This window comes from Linepithema humile, chromosome 2 (assembly GCF_040581485.1).
Source record: "Linepithema humile isolate Giens D197 chromosome 2, Lhum_UNIL_v1.0, whole genome shotgun sequence".
NCBI lineage: Eukaryota > Metazoa > Arthropoda > Insecta > Hymenoptera > Formicidae > Linepithema > Linepithema humile.
The window spans coordinates 22169260-22186137 of record NC_090129.1 but is presented as its reverse complement, the minus strand read 5'-3'; the positions used below and the strand labels follow the sequence as shown (position 1 = coordinate 22186137).

General features: G+C 45.3%; 2 protein-coding genes across 7 annotated transcripts in view; one reads left to right on the top strand and one right to left on the bottom strand.

The window, feature by feature from the left end:
- LOC105670825 (T-box transcription factor bifid) overlaps positions 1-4951 on the bottom strand; it is an 82937-nt gene extending 77986 nt beyond the window's left edge. The window contains exon 1 of one of the 5 annotated variants that reach the window (XM_067350752.1): positions 2154-4951. In XM_067350752.1, coding sequence (XP_067206853.1) covers positions 2154-2907 — 754 coding nt within the window. In that variant the 5' untranslated portion in view covers positions 2908-4951. The remainder of the gene's footprint in view (positions 1-2153) is intronic. The other 4 variants (XM_067350750.1, XM_012364548.2, XM_067350749.1 and 1 more) reach the window with 4 other exon arrangements.
- Positions 1-16878, top strand: part of LOC105670827 (uncharacterized) — a 168477-nt gene that overhangs the window by 114653 nt on the left and 36946 nt on the right. The gene's annotated exons all lie outside the window — the stretch shown is intronic.

Genomic DNA, 16878 nt, shown 5'->3' with positions numbered 1-16878 from the left:
TTATATTCCGTTGTTTGTTTGAGGCACTCTTCCAAAATATCCTACGCTATATTCTCGCGTGTTCTCGCGTTAGGAGGTAACGCGATGTCCACCGGCGGAAATGCATACAAGACAATGTAGACTGAAAATAATGTCGTGCCGCGTTCCACGTTCACCGTTCGCATCGCCTTGTTCATTTAACGTCGGAGATATGCCAGATCGATTACATTATCGCTGCCTAAGTCATAATGTATTGTCGACGTATACTAAATGCATTTTTCTCTCAACTGCGTTAGAGTCGCGCCACATTCTCGATGTTATCGTCGTTTGCGCACTATTGCGATCATTGATCGACTATGATTCGAAATTTTTTTGAGTCAGTTCGCGGATATCATTACGAATCACGCTGTCGATGATAAGAAGTCTCCTGCAAAAGCTAAAGAAACCGTATTAATTCTAATCAGAGAGAACGAAATTCGTTATATTTCTGCGTTAGATTGCAAAAAGAAGTTAGGCAGAAATGCACATAAAAAATTGAATTAATCACGGTTAAAGGATATTTAGTTAATAATTTAATGTGTTCCAGATCAATCTTTCGACTAAAAATGCGCGAAATGAGGACATAATCTCAAAATATTATCACAATATTGTTATTTCCAGCATTTATCTTACAAAACATTCGTTTTCGTACAATATTCACAAACTATTCTTAGAATATTTCCACATCCGAAGATTATTTCCTCATCATGACACGAATTGTGACGTGTCCGGCCATCATAGCAGCAACTCTGATAACTCTTTCACGAAATCATACACCAAAAACAACAGATAAATCGAGATCGGCCAACTAGCGACACTTTCTGCGACATCGAGGGAGTGGGACAAATATTATTGAGAAAACAATTAGCGGACGATTGGTCGCGCGCAATCAAATGTCGCGACATTAGCACTAATCTTTATAATGGCACCGAACGATTCGGTAAACAAGGTAATAAACTGTCTCTAATTAGCCGCATTTAATATCAACAGCAGCCCCGTCGCTTTATCGTCGCACGATTTAACAATGGCCGCCGTCCGCGAAGAGATTGAGACGCGTCTAATTATTGCGCAGTACCACGAGGGGGAAAAAAAATAATCGCGTGGCAATAGACGAGATCTGGAAAACGCGCGTCCTTTGATATCATAACGGACAAACGCGCAATACATATTTCAATCGCCTGTTCTTCCGTGCAACCGTCGTGCGTTTTGACGTTACACGCCAGACAGTGCATGATCAGGATGTTGCGTAAGGCACACGCCGACATGAGTGACAAACGAGAGACTTCCAGCGCGTCACAAACGTGTCCTTCCGAAAAAAGAGCTTGCTTCCGGCGGCGACAATGGCATCGCGCCAGAACAACAAAATGTGCTCGTGTGTTCACGAACGTCTCGAAATGCCTAGCAATTATTACGTCGATTTCCCGTTTACGAAAGAGCCCGAGATACTCTCGGAGTTTGTAAATCCGAGACCGTAATGTCAAACAGCTTGGATTTTTCATTGAAGAAACATAGAAAAATATAATTTGAGAGTGGCAACAATATTTATTGCGCCTAGCGACGGCCTTTGCGCGTTTTATTATTTGTCTTCTGAATGAAACCAACGAACAAGTTGGAGACAGACAGGACGCGACTCGGAGCGACGGTGAAACCGCAGAATACGATATGTATTGTGAAAACCGGCGAAAGTGAACGTATTCATAAAACAAGCTGTCTAATACTCGAGCATCGTCTCCTGTAGGCTGTAGCCGAAATAAGCACCGGCGGCATTACCTCGCGCTAACACGCAACAAGTTTGTTTGCAGTTTAGCTCGTACGGTTATTGTACGGCTTGTAAAATTTGCTCGGCTCCTTTCGCCCCTGTCTCTTTCTCGATGTATTAATTAAATGCGAGAGCACTTTCGTCGACGAAAACACACGCTTTACGCGAGATTGCCGCCGTCGGCAACGGCAAGTTCGTGCGATAATCTCGTGCACGACAGACAACGGAAAACTAATCAGGACTATAAACATTTCGGTATTTCGACATTTCGATTTGAAGCACGACGTTCGGATATCGTTCTCGGTAAATGATCTAGAATGATCGAACACACACGGGGAATTCACTTTCGAAAAGAGAGACTGCTCGGTCTGCTCACCTGGCGGCGTGATACCGTGCGGATTGAGATGCGGATGGTGATGCGCACCAGTGAGTATCCCCTTGCTCTGAAGATGATGCGCCGCCGCCGTTGGCCCCGGCGAGCTGGTGGGCGGCAGATGGGCCGCCGGATTGTAGAAACCCGCTGCCGCCAGGGCGGCAGCGCTGAAGTAGCTAGCGGCCGCCACAGCTGAGGACGGGTGTGACAAGTCGCGTTGGCCGCTCACGGGCAAGGGCGGCGGCGTTTCCGGCGCCGCGGCCGGGCTTCCGGGTCCGCCGGGTGGCGGTGATGCGCTACCCTGCGACGAAGAGCCGCCCAAGATACCGGGCGGATGAGTGCTGGCCGCTGTGAGCAGCGAGGAGACGCTGAAGTCCGTCGGTCGCGGTGCCGCCGGTGCCGGCAGGTGTCCGGTGCCGGCACCGATGTGGCCGTTCGGGTTGCTTGCGGGCGGCGTGCCGCCGGCGATCGAGCTTGCGAAGGGCGAGTGCTGATTCAGAGCCGTCGCTGACGCGGGGTACGCCATCCCAGGCCCCCCCGCCTCGGCCCGCGGCCCCGTGTTTGCACCCTCGACCACGTTAGCCTCCAATTCTATGACAAGTCTACGTCGCTGACCGTCGACGTCCTTCGCGGAGGAGTCCTCCTCCTCCTCCACCACCACCTCCTCCTCGGGCCGTGATCGCTGCTGCAGCGCGGAGGGTTGCGGAGTGCTGGCGCAGTGGGTACCCCTGCACGCCGTGTCTTGTTCGAATCTCATCGAGACGGGCGGGTGTGCCGAGTCGCGCGAGATTCCTCTTCGAGTGACTCAAACCTGCTTCGACTGCTGGCTCGCGCGCGATGATTCTCTCCTCTCGCTCTCGTTTCTTCGACCCGAATGCGCGCTGTCGTTTCACGAGCCGTCGGACCGGAGGCTGCTCTTCGTAATGTATCTGAACTTGCCTCAACGATCGCGCTCGTTCCTCCTCATATTCAGACTCGTACACGTTCTCGCAGGAGGCTCGCGCGCTTATTCAAGATCGCCGATCACAATTCTCGGAACGCCCGCGTTCTTCCGCGCGAATCTCGGGCCGCGGGAAATCGCCGACGATCGTCTCACTGGATGCCGAGAGCCGCGTAGTCGACATCTTACGATACGGTCCTGCCGGCAGGACTGTCCGACTGTTTCAGCGACGTTTCACCATAATGCAAAGTACATGTCGAGGTGTCATCCGCGTGTAATCGAAAAATGTGCAAGTCATCCGCTTTCGCAAGCACCTCACCGAACAAGACTGGCACACTGGCACACGGAGCTATCGTCGTGGAGCTCGAGCACTCGCGGAGCGGACGTCTACGGTGACGCCGCGTGGTAGATCTTCAGTATAAGAGTCACTCCCATCGTCGAAACACTAGCCGCGAGTCACTCTAGGCCATAGTGCTTATCCGGCGTTCACTGATCACTGATTTCTCACCGACTTGCCTGGGACGCGGACTTGCCGGTCGCCGATCTCTGTGTCACTCTGCCTGCGTCTCTCTTTCTCCTCTCGTTTTCTTTCGAACGCTTCGAAACACGACACTGCGCTCACGATTCACGGCAAGTTTAGGCCAACGGGCCCCGTTAACCGTCCGACGGGCTTAACAACACGAGGGTACACAAGAAGGACAAGTTCAGTTTGGAAAAATGTTACAAGCCGGTGGATGACACGCGTGTACACAACGTGTGCGCGGTCGGCGACGACGATGGCAATGACGATAAAAAGCAGCAGGTTTATCTCCTCTCGGTAGTCGACGACGATCGTTCGGGGCTGAAGAGCGGACGAAAGGTGTTACTTGGGTGGCGCCGCGATGGTCACTGAGCAGCGCTAGGATTGACACCTCCTCTGGGGGCTCACCCCCACACCTCCCGCGGAGGTGTTGGTGTGCTAAAGTCCCCGTCCGGATTCAGGGCGGTGTGTACGCGGCGCGCCGCGTGTATATGGGTGGTCCGCGGATACGTGTGCGTGCGTTACGCGCGTGTATATAGTCCGCGGTGTGCCTGCGCCGCGGAACGGACGCGGGAGGCGTGAATGCTGGAGGGCAGCGACGCGAAGACTGAGACCGTGCGGGGGTTCTCCTCCCTTCCGCGGTGACCGTACTGTAGCCAGAGTGGGGACCGGCCTTCCCCAACTGCCGGCATCGGCGGCGAGCCGTCGGAAGAGCGACGGAGACGACGGACGTGGGACTGGATAGCGCGTAGCGGCGAGAGGTGGTGGGAATCCCGTGGCACCTTCTCCCTACCCAGCCGTCGGGCGATAATGAGCGCTCGTAGTCCGGATTGGCGTTCCGGCGCCAATCCGAGCGGCGTTGGACTCGACGCCTTTTCCGACGCTACTCGAGCCAGAGCCGGCCTTCTCGCTCGCTCGCCTTCGCGCGCTCACCCTGTTCTCCTCTACGTCGGACTTATCCCCACCGCGCTGCGCCGTGCATACATGTTCGCTGCACCCTCCGTTCGCTCGTCGGTGAACCCGGTTGTGTCCCCACCGCGGCGGTTCTAAGGGTGTTAACCGCGAGTACGCCCATTAACACTACCCTGCGTCGCTGCTTTCCAACGAGGGCGGGTGCATAGAGTACGAAGAAGGGGTGCGCGATCGACGTTGCGAGGTGTCGTTAGTGGAGCTCGCTCGAATCTTCGCCGGCTGTACGTTAACGCGAGAGAATTTTCGCGTCTGAGTTACCACGTCGATCGACACCTTCGTTTGGCGAAGGAGAGAAAAACATTAATGCTCCTGGATATATCGTTCCGCATGCTTTTTTCGATAAATTGCTACGATTGAGAACTTTTCGATATAATCTGTTATAAAATGTATACAGTTTACATTGTAGTGCAGCCGGCGAAGAAATATGTGATATCTCATAAAAGAATATGTGGAAAAACGCAGAATACAATTTTTCATTACTTGCATACTTTTCAAGAGAAATGATTTCAAATATAGCATGCATCCTCTTTTATTGTCTCTTTGAACTTTTATGAAGTATACAACTATTTGTGATAATTACATTCGCAATTAAAGCGTTACCATTGTAAGATCTTAATGCCAAAAGTATATAAGTGTATTAACGATTACTGCATATTATATCAAGAGGTCAGTAAAAGTTAATAACGATATCTATAATATTACAATAATGAATATTCTGTAAATAAATTCTAAGATTGCAAATAATAAGTATCTTATTAGTTAATAGATGAATTTATGTGTCAATGTTTGAAATCATTTTTCTTGTAAACTGTCAATCAATCGAAAAGGATTTCACATTTTTGATCTCTTCACTAATTATATTACAACTCATTAATTTCAATTATTGTTAAATTAATTTCCAGATGTGTCAATTTCAGTAACAAGATATTTCCAATTTATGTTGTATTTATAGATGTGTATTTCACTAAATGATATTAAAGTGTATTATCTTTTTGCTACTTATTATAATTTGCAACTATAAAGCAGTGAAACTGCGATGAGATTTATCCGAGTGAATTAGGATGTACAAAGTCACATAATTTATTTCTGCCGAGCAAAGTTTGGCGACATTTCATCCGAAAATATATATCTGTATCTTTCGCGCGCGTGGCGAGTGCACTTTATCATCGCCGTAATGCAATACAATTGGCCACGTCGAGAATTCACCGAGTTTTCCGCGAAATGCCGCGAGTGAGAAGTTTTCGAGAGCCGTGCCAAAATTCGCACGGCACAGCGTCACGAGTCTCACTCTCCGTCCCTCTCCGTCCTTTTCGCTCACATGCTGCATCTCGCGTTTTAACACGGCGGAAGCAGCGACGGAGAGGAAACCGATAGCCACACCCTCAGTGCCCCTACCGTTGTTGCGATCGCCCCCACAGTATCACGTGATCTAGCCTGTTCCCCTCTCGCGCTCACGGTCTTCGTCGTCCACCACTATGCTCTCCCCGTCTCGTTTCTCGCGGGTGCCGCCTCTCACCCTTTCCTCCGAGCGAGATCTCTCCCGCTTTTTCTCCGCCGTGAAACGCTCGACGCTCGTCCTTCGCGCCGTGGAGTGTTGCTGAGACGCCCAGAGCATCTACAGTGTTGCCAGATCCGCGAGAGCTTTTCTACCCGCGCGGACCGGAATTATATACCCAGAATCACATTATTCGGGAGCGTCGTAAAGAGTGAGCGTCACGCTGAGACCGTCGATCGGAGTCGTTCTTTTGTTGGCCCGGAGCGAAATTCAGTCTGCTGGGCCATGATCCGGTTTAATCGTAATTATATGGGGAGAGAGGCACGGAAGGATTAAACGTTTGGAACAAAGGGGCGGGACATGTTGCTTCATTATTTATTGCTTCTGCGGTGAATTATTGGCAATATGCACCTTTTCGTTGCACTTTTCGTAAACTCATTTCCTTTTCTGATTTACGTCACAGGAGAAGAATAATAAATATTAATGCGAGAGAATTTTTATCGATTGTCCTAAATTTCCAATCACAGTATCACATTACACAGTTGTAATGTATAATGGTTTTCGAACAATGCAGTACAAATGCGAATCTCTTGTGTGACTGGTTTAAATAAACTATATCTTTGTGACTGGTACAAAAAAATTCCCAAGTTAATTTTTAACTTTGTAGTAACATGAATTTAATTTGGTTTGGTTTCAGAAAGTTTCAATATATTTCTGGAATATAAAAGATTAAACTTTGATGGTTGAGTATTCACGTAACAAAAAATAATCAATAGTATATATATGTATATCAATAGTATATATATAGTATATATATGTCTGATAGACTATTTTTTATGCTTTCATCTTATCTAGTTCCCATTTATTTTTATTCCAAAGTCCGCTATATTGTCGGATACTCGCCGCGGACAGTTCATTCTATTATTTTTTTCTCTCTCTCTCTCTCTCTCTCTCTCTCTCTCTCTCTTCTCTTTCTCTCTCTTTCTCTCTTTCTCCTCGGCCGATTCGAGGAAAACGTATCGGCGGCGATCGATGCCACTATACGTTAGCTATCCGATAGAGGCAGTGGAACGTAAAGGAAACGAAATAAGGGAAGAAATATAAAGCAGCGGGTGAGAGAAAGAGAATCCGAAAATTCTACGGATACGTATATCGCGAGAAAGCCACAGTGAGAAAGAGAACGAGCTTAGTCGTCTCTTGCGTGTCCGAGACGACGTCGTAGCGAGGCGGCTGAGGCAAGAGCAAAGTTTGTCCTCGTCGGCAGGGAGAAGATAGCGGTGCGAGACAGAAAAAGAGAGAGCGAAAGAGAAAGAAAAAAACATCCAGCCACCGAGCGGAAAGCGCCGGGGTACGCGGGTCTGGGGGAGGGGGGTGGAAGTAACGTAAGATAGAGAGAAAACGACGGCGCGGACGAGAGAAAGAGAGAGGTGGTCATAATCGCGCAGACCGCGTCATAATCCGCGACGAAAAACATTTGACGAGCGCGCCGGGCTGGTAAAGGGGCAACGGGATTGGGCGTGGCTAGGCTTGACACCGCCTACGCACCCAAGCTTACCCCACTATCGCCGACACGTGGATGGGGTGGAGGGAATCAGCCTTAACGCTGGCAATGCGCGGAATCGCACCGAGCGATGAGGGATGAAGTGGAGGGGATCCGCGAGACGAGGACGGAAACTCGCGGTGCATTCGTCCCGCGACCACGATCAGAGCAGGACGAAAGACTGAACACACACAGAGGGATGCGCCTTGCACCGATGCACGCGAGCGTACGCTGTCCGGTCGTGCACACACGGTGAGATTTTTTTGCGCGGTAGTCTTGTTGGTCGGCCGCGTGTGGAGATCGGCTGAAGGTTTGCGTGAACGAACTCGGCGCACCGTTCCATACGCCGCGCCTATATCGCTCGGTGCACAACCGATGGACATCCCACAAGACCGCAGATTTTGCCGGGCAATTACACCGAGTCCAGCAACGCGACTTAGAGCTAGGCTAGGTGATCGCGTCGATACCACGAAACTGTTAAATCGGTTGCTATAAGGTTTTGACCAAGAGGTCAATACGGAAAGATATGAGATATTTCTTACATTGGAGAATATATAGTGTGCATTGCTTCGACACAAGTGAAACATAAAATCCTGCCATATGCTATATATACATAAAAACTTGCCTGACTACGATATCACGCATCTGTCATTCAATGAAATTGAATTATGTTTTTAGTGTTACCAGTAATCACTGGCAATAATCTAACGTCGGATTGTTACCTCGATTGTAAGTAAAACAATTAAAGTGTAGAGAAAATAAACCGTTGTCTACATTAAATAAAAATGTTATACATTTATCGATGCACATTTTATTATGTGATATTTTCATGCGTTAGAGAAATACGTAATGAAAGGTGGGCGGTTTTATGGATAATCAGATAATTTTGCAACAGCATAGCATAGGCTTTTATCTAGAACTGCAGAAACTTAGTTGCCCATAAAGTGCTTGTTCATTTGAAAAAATAGCAGAATATATATTTAGTAAAAGCGTACGTATAATATATAAGTAATAATTTATATTTTTAGAATTTATATTTGCAATAAAGTTAGGGGAAAGATATATGCGTACGATATTTATAAATATGTTAAAATGAGAAACCATCATTATATGGTATATCTACGTTATTACCGCATGCATTTTTAAAAACCGTTAAAAATAGCGAGAAAACTTATGCATTTAACGAATTTTTCAAACCCAAGCCACAAAAAAAAATATGTCTATCGCATACGTTATATTAAAAGAAATTTCATCAAAACGACATAGATTTTCCACTTCAAACAACAAATTACAACCAAATTATGTCTTCGATCACATTCTATTCCGCCCACAGGAAGTGGACAGTGCGCGTATGTAGTGCGTCCGGTCTTTGAAACGCTATCGTTGATAGTGCCAATAACTCGCATATAATTAATGATGCCTACCAACCACTGTTCGCGAGCACGCCGCACCGATATAGACCATTTGTTCCTCCCCCGATGCGGTGAACCATTGCATACGCGTAGTCGCATTAGTTAACCACAGCGGCTGTGAAATTCTGGAAACCAGCGAACTGCAACAAGAGACGAGAAATTTCGAATCAGTAAAATTTCTATGCAAAAAAAATACATCGCCCTTGAAATTGCAATTGTAAGATTTAATAATCATGCGAATATCAGATTAATAAAACGCAGATATTGACGAATCTTAACGAATACTATAATTCGATACTATATTCGTTCAACAGCCTTCGCAAGCACTTACAATTCGCTATAACCACAGCGATATCCATATTTATTTAATTATAGGTTTAAATTTCGCGTTTTATTTATTTTATTTCTAAACGTATATATTCGTGACGATTAAAAACTTGTTCCGTATAAACGCGGAATTACTTATAATCTCGCCTTCTTATCTCCTCTTTAAATTATCTTCTACAGCCGTATCTCGTGTTCTGCGACGCCTTTTATTTCGCTAAAGAGCGAACCGGCAAGTTGGATACGCAAGATGAATTTCCCTCGCCGGCGTCTCGAACGGAGATTCCAGGCAGATAGAGCACACCGGCTCGCTATATGTATATCGGCGCGCAGCCTATAAATCTTCTCGGCCCATAAACAAAGCTTTTGAACGCGAAAGGTCGTTGCAGCATGTGCGTGACGACCGTCGGTTCACTCTTTTCGCGAGTAACTTGCGAAAGAGACAAGAGGATGGGGGAGGAGTAACTCGCGCGAGGGTGGCGAGGCTGGGGAGGACAGAATGGAACGCGGCTAAAAGTTCTGACGGCTGAATTTAACGCCAAACTCATCAAGTCGCTGCTTGCTACTTCGCGGGAAGGAGCACCGCGGACAATTTTGTGCTTATAGCGGCCTCGTCTTCTCGTTTGTTTCTCTTTTCAAGTACGCCACATGTGTCCCCTTCGAGTTCATCCAGATTTCGACTACGTCATAGACGTATGTATTATCGTGGAACCAGTTCGTGTTTCAGATTATCCATACAACATCGTTCATAGACATTCGTAATATACAGAACCAGTTTATTGAATTTACAAATCATGCAAGAAGCACTGCTAGGACAAGTTTATTATTATGTGATGACGAATATTTGCTTCGGGAATTTTAATTTTAATTTTTCAAAAAGAGAATTTACGATTTTCTTCAGGCACCTTTCGAGAGGATCGAACGTACGGTTACGGATTCCACGTTGAGTGACTTGTTCGCGCTGAAAAATCGACAACGACACTAATGAAGGTTGCGTGATTCGTTTGATCACCAGTACTCTTGTGCATCAAAGTCGGAGCGTGAACAGCATCCTTAAGTTATCATTATCACCTCTGCACGTATCAAGTAGTTATTCTTCAGAAAATCTGACGAATAAGGTCGACGAGATAAAGGTTTAGCAACGCGTCGCCCGGATAGACGGAAAAACCGCGTGAGCAACGACAAATCAATTAGGTATTTTAATGGGATGAAGTCACCCTTGGCCCTCTGTAACAATCGGATAAAATAATTGAAAAGCATTCCGATTCCGTCAAGAACGATGGGTAAAAGCCGGATTGCCTCGGGGTTGATCATCAACGAGGGCAAGTGCGGGAGAAAGGGCGACGGAGGAGCGACGACGAGGTGATGGTGGTGTCGGTGATAGTTCAGGAGTGCGGAAAGACAGTGAAAATTCCCGACGTCACTCCAGTGCGCCGCGGGCGTGTAAATTTGCACGGATCGATTCCGGAGAGGAGAAACAAAGAGGAATAGAGAAGAAGAGAGAGAGAGAGAGAGAGCGAGAGAAAAATGATAAGAGAGAGAGAGAGAGAGAGAGAGAGAGAGAGAGAGAGAGAGAGAGAGAGAGAGAGAGAGAGAGAGAGAGAGAAAGAGAAAGAGATCATCGCCGGTTGAGGGAAAATGCGGGAGCGCGAGAGGAGAGTCAAGTACCTAACCGGCAACGAAACGCCCGGAACAAACAACAAACAAGCAAACAAAAACCGGCATCCGCCGTCTACACGGCGCCTGCCCGTGCGAGGCGCGCTCTCGGCGTCACGATTTTCGAATTCTCCGGCCTGTCCGACTTCGCCGCTACGTGGTGAAAAGCAAAAAGAAGGGATGTCAATTGCACATTACGTGTTTTCTTAACTCAGGATTGAATAATCGACTTTACGGGCAACGATGTGGAAACTGAATATTTAAGTAGACGTTAATACATAATAATGTGAATATAAGATAAATACTTTGATACAACTATACTGACATTTACAGCTGTAGTGTTTGTTAAATCTAAAATGCTTTAAGAATATATATTTAATCGAAAATTATTGCACATTTTTGATGCAACAGAAATGATAAGAGAAGTAATTCTTCATTTATTTTCATCTTTAATTTTCTCATCAGTGCTAAATATCACACAATTACTCATGCGGATTTAAATCAGTGTGATACTCATACGATATATACAATCATCCTGTTAACACGCGGCGACAAATAACGTCGACGGATCTGAATAACAAATCGGAGGAGGGGGTGGCGAGTGTCAGGCTCTCGATGGGACATCGTCGATCCATCGACGAGTTTAGCAGATTTTGGGGTGGAAGAAGCTAGAGATCAGGACTCGTTCGGCGAACCCCGACGTTTACCGACGTAATCCGTAGCGACCGTAGCGATCTGTAGAAGAGCGGGAAAGCCAGAAGCAGGAGGGTGGTTCTCGATCGAGTGGTTTGACAGGGGTAGTTTAGTCCGAGATATATATATTTCTAATACTATTAGCCGGTGTTCCGTTACACAACGACAGATGGACGGACGAGGAGATATATACGCTCTGTTTGGATTTCGGTGTTCGAGGGTGCAGCTGCGAGTGTGTGTTATACCGCGCGCTACCCTGCTTGTACCCCGACATCAATTGATAGTTTTGGTAAACGAGAATCCACAATAGGCCTCATTCCGCTTTGCAGAGAAGCTTGCGTCTTCATTCGAGAACATTCGTTTTCTTTGTAATACGATTTTGAGATTCTTCGATTCCGCAGCGCTAAGTGCGGAGCGAAAACGGAGCGAATCAGAATTCTGCGTGATTTTTATCTGTTATTTTAGATCTTTGGCATTTTTAGATGACTTAAACAACTATTTAGAAATTAATAAAGCGAAAGTTTACGAAAATTTGTGATATGCAATTTGCAAGACTTTTTAGCCGCCAAAAAACAGATTGCAGATAATTTCTTAGACTGTGCAACGTGGAAAGAAAGTAATGAAATCATCATTACTTGGAAAGTGTGACGAAGAAATAACCGCGACTATCTGCTAATCGCGCATACTACGGAGCTTCAGCATAATTACTGAATTAATTTGATTCACATCGTGCGCGGCTCAAGATATATCCAATAAATTGCAGCGAAATTAACACAACAGATGTTGCATAACCGTCACCGGATCTCGGCAACGAATTATCGATTCGCAGCCTACGTAGCTGCGAGCCACGATTGTTCTACTCGAAATTCACTTCCGATAACGCAGAGACTCGATTGTGTTTCCGGGAGTCAACTTCGCGCCACTGATTGAATTATCGGGCATGCAGTTGATTGAATTCGCCGTAGGTGTACTGCCGCATGGAAACCCATTTAACTCATCGTCCAAGTGACTATTTAAACCAACCAACTATATCAACATGCTTTCTATTCCACTAAGAATATGCGTAGCTCTTCGTTTACGTATTATCGCACCCGAATTAATTCTTGCTCTAAGATAACTCACATCTTCTTGAATAAACGTAGAATGAACTAGTTTCAATCGAGCCTTTTCCGCAATATGAGGAATTTCCTATTTAAATTTTGCTCTGGTTTACTATAAAATTAAATTAAATTAATTAAATTAATAGTGTAACATTAAACTGAAATAAAATTACGACTACAGAAGAAACAATAAACAGAAAAAATGTTAAACTAGTTCGTGACTACTAAAGTAACATATTTAATATACTCTTGTGTTTAATCTTTATTGATCTGAGATTTATAAATTGTGAATAATATACATTAAATAGCAAAATCAAAATAAGAAAATGCTGAAATAAATTTTCAATTGCGCGCAACATGCAGAAAAAGACCATGATCTATTTGACTTGTGTAAAACTCACGATGTATGATATTCGAGAACTTTGGATTAACAAAGCAGCAATGCGAGCATGTATGACGAATCATATGTGGAATATGTCGTTAACTATTACCAGTTGATCTTAAAATAGATGTGAGCTTTAGAGTATCAGTATATATCCAGAAATAATATATCGATTGAACATGAACAATGTTCACAACGAAACGTTTTCATGCTGAAAGCGAACAATGCAAACATAATGTAACTTTCTAATAAAATTCAGAGTTACATTAAAAAATTTGTGACTTTTGTATTCTTTATAAATTAGATATTTTTTGAAATAATTAATCGAAGGATCTAAATTTCTTTCTATTAAAATCGCAGATTCTTTTAAGAGAGATTGTGAAATGTAGAGATATAATTGATTGTGTTAATTTTTTATCATTTTGTTGATTAAAACGGTTCATCCATCATGCATAAAAAAAAGTCCGGTATGTAATATCCTCAATCGTAGGATTACGTGTCGTAATTCAAGTTCGAAGAGACGTCAACGCCAGGAAATACATACACACGATCGCCATTTTATCGACTTGACTTTTATTTAGAAACTGATTACCTATGCAAGAAAGCTATAGTTTACCGACGACAACTTTACTATTCACCCTTCGGTACTATCTCAGTACTGTCGCCGTGCGTTCCGCCCGATACGCGCCGCACACGCGTCGGGGAAGCGGCGGGATAATTTCACTGCCGAGAGATCTGTCGTGGAAAAACCGATTCATAATTGAAGAAAATAATAACGTCGCCCGATGTTTACGGTGGAAATATCGCGACGCGCGCGATCCTGTCGACATCGATCGCGAGTGTGAGTGACACGTAGGGTTGTTTTCCCGTGTATTGACAAATAAAATTTTCCAATATTAACAGCCTTTCATTATACTAAATTAGTCGCAGCTGTTTCACTGGCAGCGCGATAATTAAGATATTAGAACAAAAAGAAAAAAATACATTAGATGAATATGTTAGCGAGTCGACTTGAAACAATCGATCATGATTTGATACCGACATATCGTCGCTCATAAAAATTTCATTTTCTCAATATAGTTAGAAGATATTGGCATCGGCCGTCCCTTTCGGTTTCGCGGCGTTTAACATGAAGGGTCAGAAAAAACAGCGATGGTTCATTAATGGATCGGCACTCGAGGTGGACCCAACGGGTCCGCGAGCTCCCGTGTCTCCGGCAAGCGAGGCCCCGTGACGCGAAAACGCTGCTCGCAACCATCATCGTCTCATCTTTTCTCTCTTCATCTCCGCTGCTTTGAACTATCGTTCGATCTATCGTCCTTCTCTCGCCCGTGCGCTCGTTGGTTTCGTCTCTCCTCTCGCTTGCTATGTCTACGAAACTTGCGGGAGACCCCCGGAGGCTTCCCCTCCCTTCCGCTGCCCAGCCCGCTCGTTGTCTCGGGACCCGAGCTGTTTTGTCCCGTCAGTCCCGGGCGCGCAATGCGATATCTATGGGTTTCTTTTGGGGCCTTGTGTCGAAGCCGCCATTATGCCGGAGAGAGAGGTCCTCCCCTCGACTCCACTCGGTCCTCTCCTTATCCCAAGGCATGGATACAGGCTCGAAGTGTAGTTCACAGGCACGTCAGGCTGCAGCCGACGACGACGACGACGACGACGGCGGCGGCGGCAGTAACGGCGGCGGTGAGGACGACGTGCGCATACGAGTGCATACGCTTTTGGGATTGTTTTTCTCCGTCTTCCTTTTTTCATGCATGCACTTCATGCGTTAAGAAGCAAAGAGAGGGAGAAGAGGAGGAGATCCGCACTCTCCCGGATCTCTAGTTAGGCTATTCACGGCGGTACGCGCCGTCGAAAAGGATGAAAGGGTAACGCGGTACCGGCGACTGTCCTCTCGTCGTCCCTTCGGACCCTCCTTTTGGCAGTGAGGAAAGAAAGAAAGAGGTCCGGGAGACAGAAGCGGCGGCGCCTTCTGTGCACAAGAACTCCCTCATACCTATCTCTACCTTCCCGTCTTTAAGCAGCCTAATTATTGCCCTATCGACATAGATTTCTCAGATCGGATTACGCCGCGGTCTCTGAGATCACTTTGCCGCGATTGACGCCCGTGAGCACTCTCAAGATACGCCGAACGAAACGCGGAGCTTTTAGCCGGACAAAAACCAGTGAGGATTCGAGAAAGGGAGAAACGCGACTGTGACGTAATAAAAGTAAATTTATATAATATATATCTGCGTCAGAAATTTTTATATCAATATCAAGTAAGCAATGATGTAAGAGTAGAAAATTTAGAAGATACAATTAGAATTTATTAATAATTAACACTTTTCTTGCAGAACTATCATAAAGTATATCACCTAAGATATGCCGCAACGAATAAATCTGCGTAGAGAATCGCGCAAAATATTTGTCCGAGTCTGTCCGTGAAAAATAGTCATTGGGCGGCGCTGAACGTGACAGGGCAATACGAGAGAGGGAACTCGTTCGGTCGTTCATCGGTCGTAATGTTGCCGTTTGCCGCTAACACATGAATATCCACACAAACACATGACACTCATCGATAATTCAATATCGCACGTAGCGGCCTAGCCCGCCTCGGTCTCTTTTGTCGTGGTATGTCGCGCCGTAATGACGTGTCTCCTTCGTCGTGAAAATTTAATTGATCTGCCAAGACCTTCCCACATCCACGAAGGACGTGTGTATACGGGCCTTCGCGGTGTGCCAGAAGCCGGAGCACTTATCATTTCCCTCCACGCGCGCGCTTGGGTATGTACAATTTTAACAATCGACATTACGAGTATAATTCGAATATAATCTTTGAGAGGAAAGCCGTAGAAAGGATAAGTAAAAATGACACGCAAGATTAAATTTGCATAACATGATAAATTCTTCATATAAATTACGACGACGATGATAAACCGATATTTAAATACGCGTACCCGTACACGAGATCTCTCAGGATGGGCCGGAAATAATCTTGTTACAGGCATGTATTCGAGAGAAAAAAAAGAAACGAAAAAAAAAGTCGAAGAAGTCTAAACACGATGTTGCGACCCACGCGATGCAATTTCTTTGTTATCACAACTATGTGTGTTATAAAGTTCGAAGGGAAGAAAAAGAAGAGGAGATTGGATCGTCAAAGTATCAGCGCTCGAAAATACGTGAAATAAGCGTCACACGGTGTAACAACTTGTCGAAGTCACTTGTTCGCGTGGCCAACAGTTTGCAAAGCACGTCGTTTAGTTATAGACGTGCTCCAGTTAAAGTCACGGAATTCGCACGAGCGAACGAGGACAATTCCACGACAACTCCAGTCACCAGTGGCTTATCCGTGCGATTAAACTTCGTAAGTAGTGAATCGACAGACGGTTTATTCGTCGAGCTGCTCAAGATTCGAAAAGAAATTTTCACACCGAAGTACGCATAATTGCATATTCAAGTACGACAATAACATTAACAATAATTAAAATTTTTGTATTTTTTACTAAATTCCTCGTTGTGACTAAATTTAATCTTTTAAGCGTTTAATCTTGTGTGCTTTGTAGTTCGGATTTATTTCTTTGCAATTTCTTATTGATGCATTTATCCACATATAGGATGTAACTAAAAATAGTAATCTAAATATTATTTTTCTTCACTGAAGTCTTAGTAATTTCTCAGCAAGAAAGTCATTCATTGTGCAGACACGCTACAACTT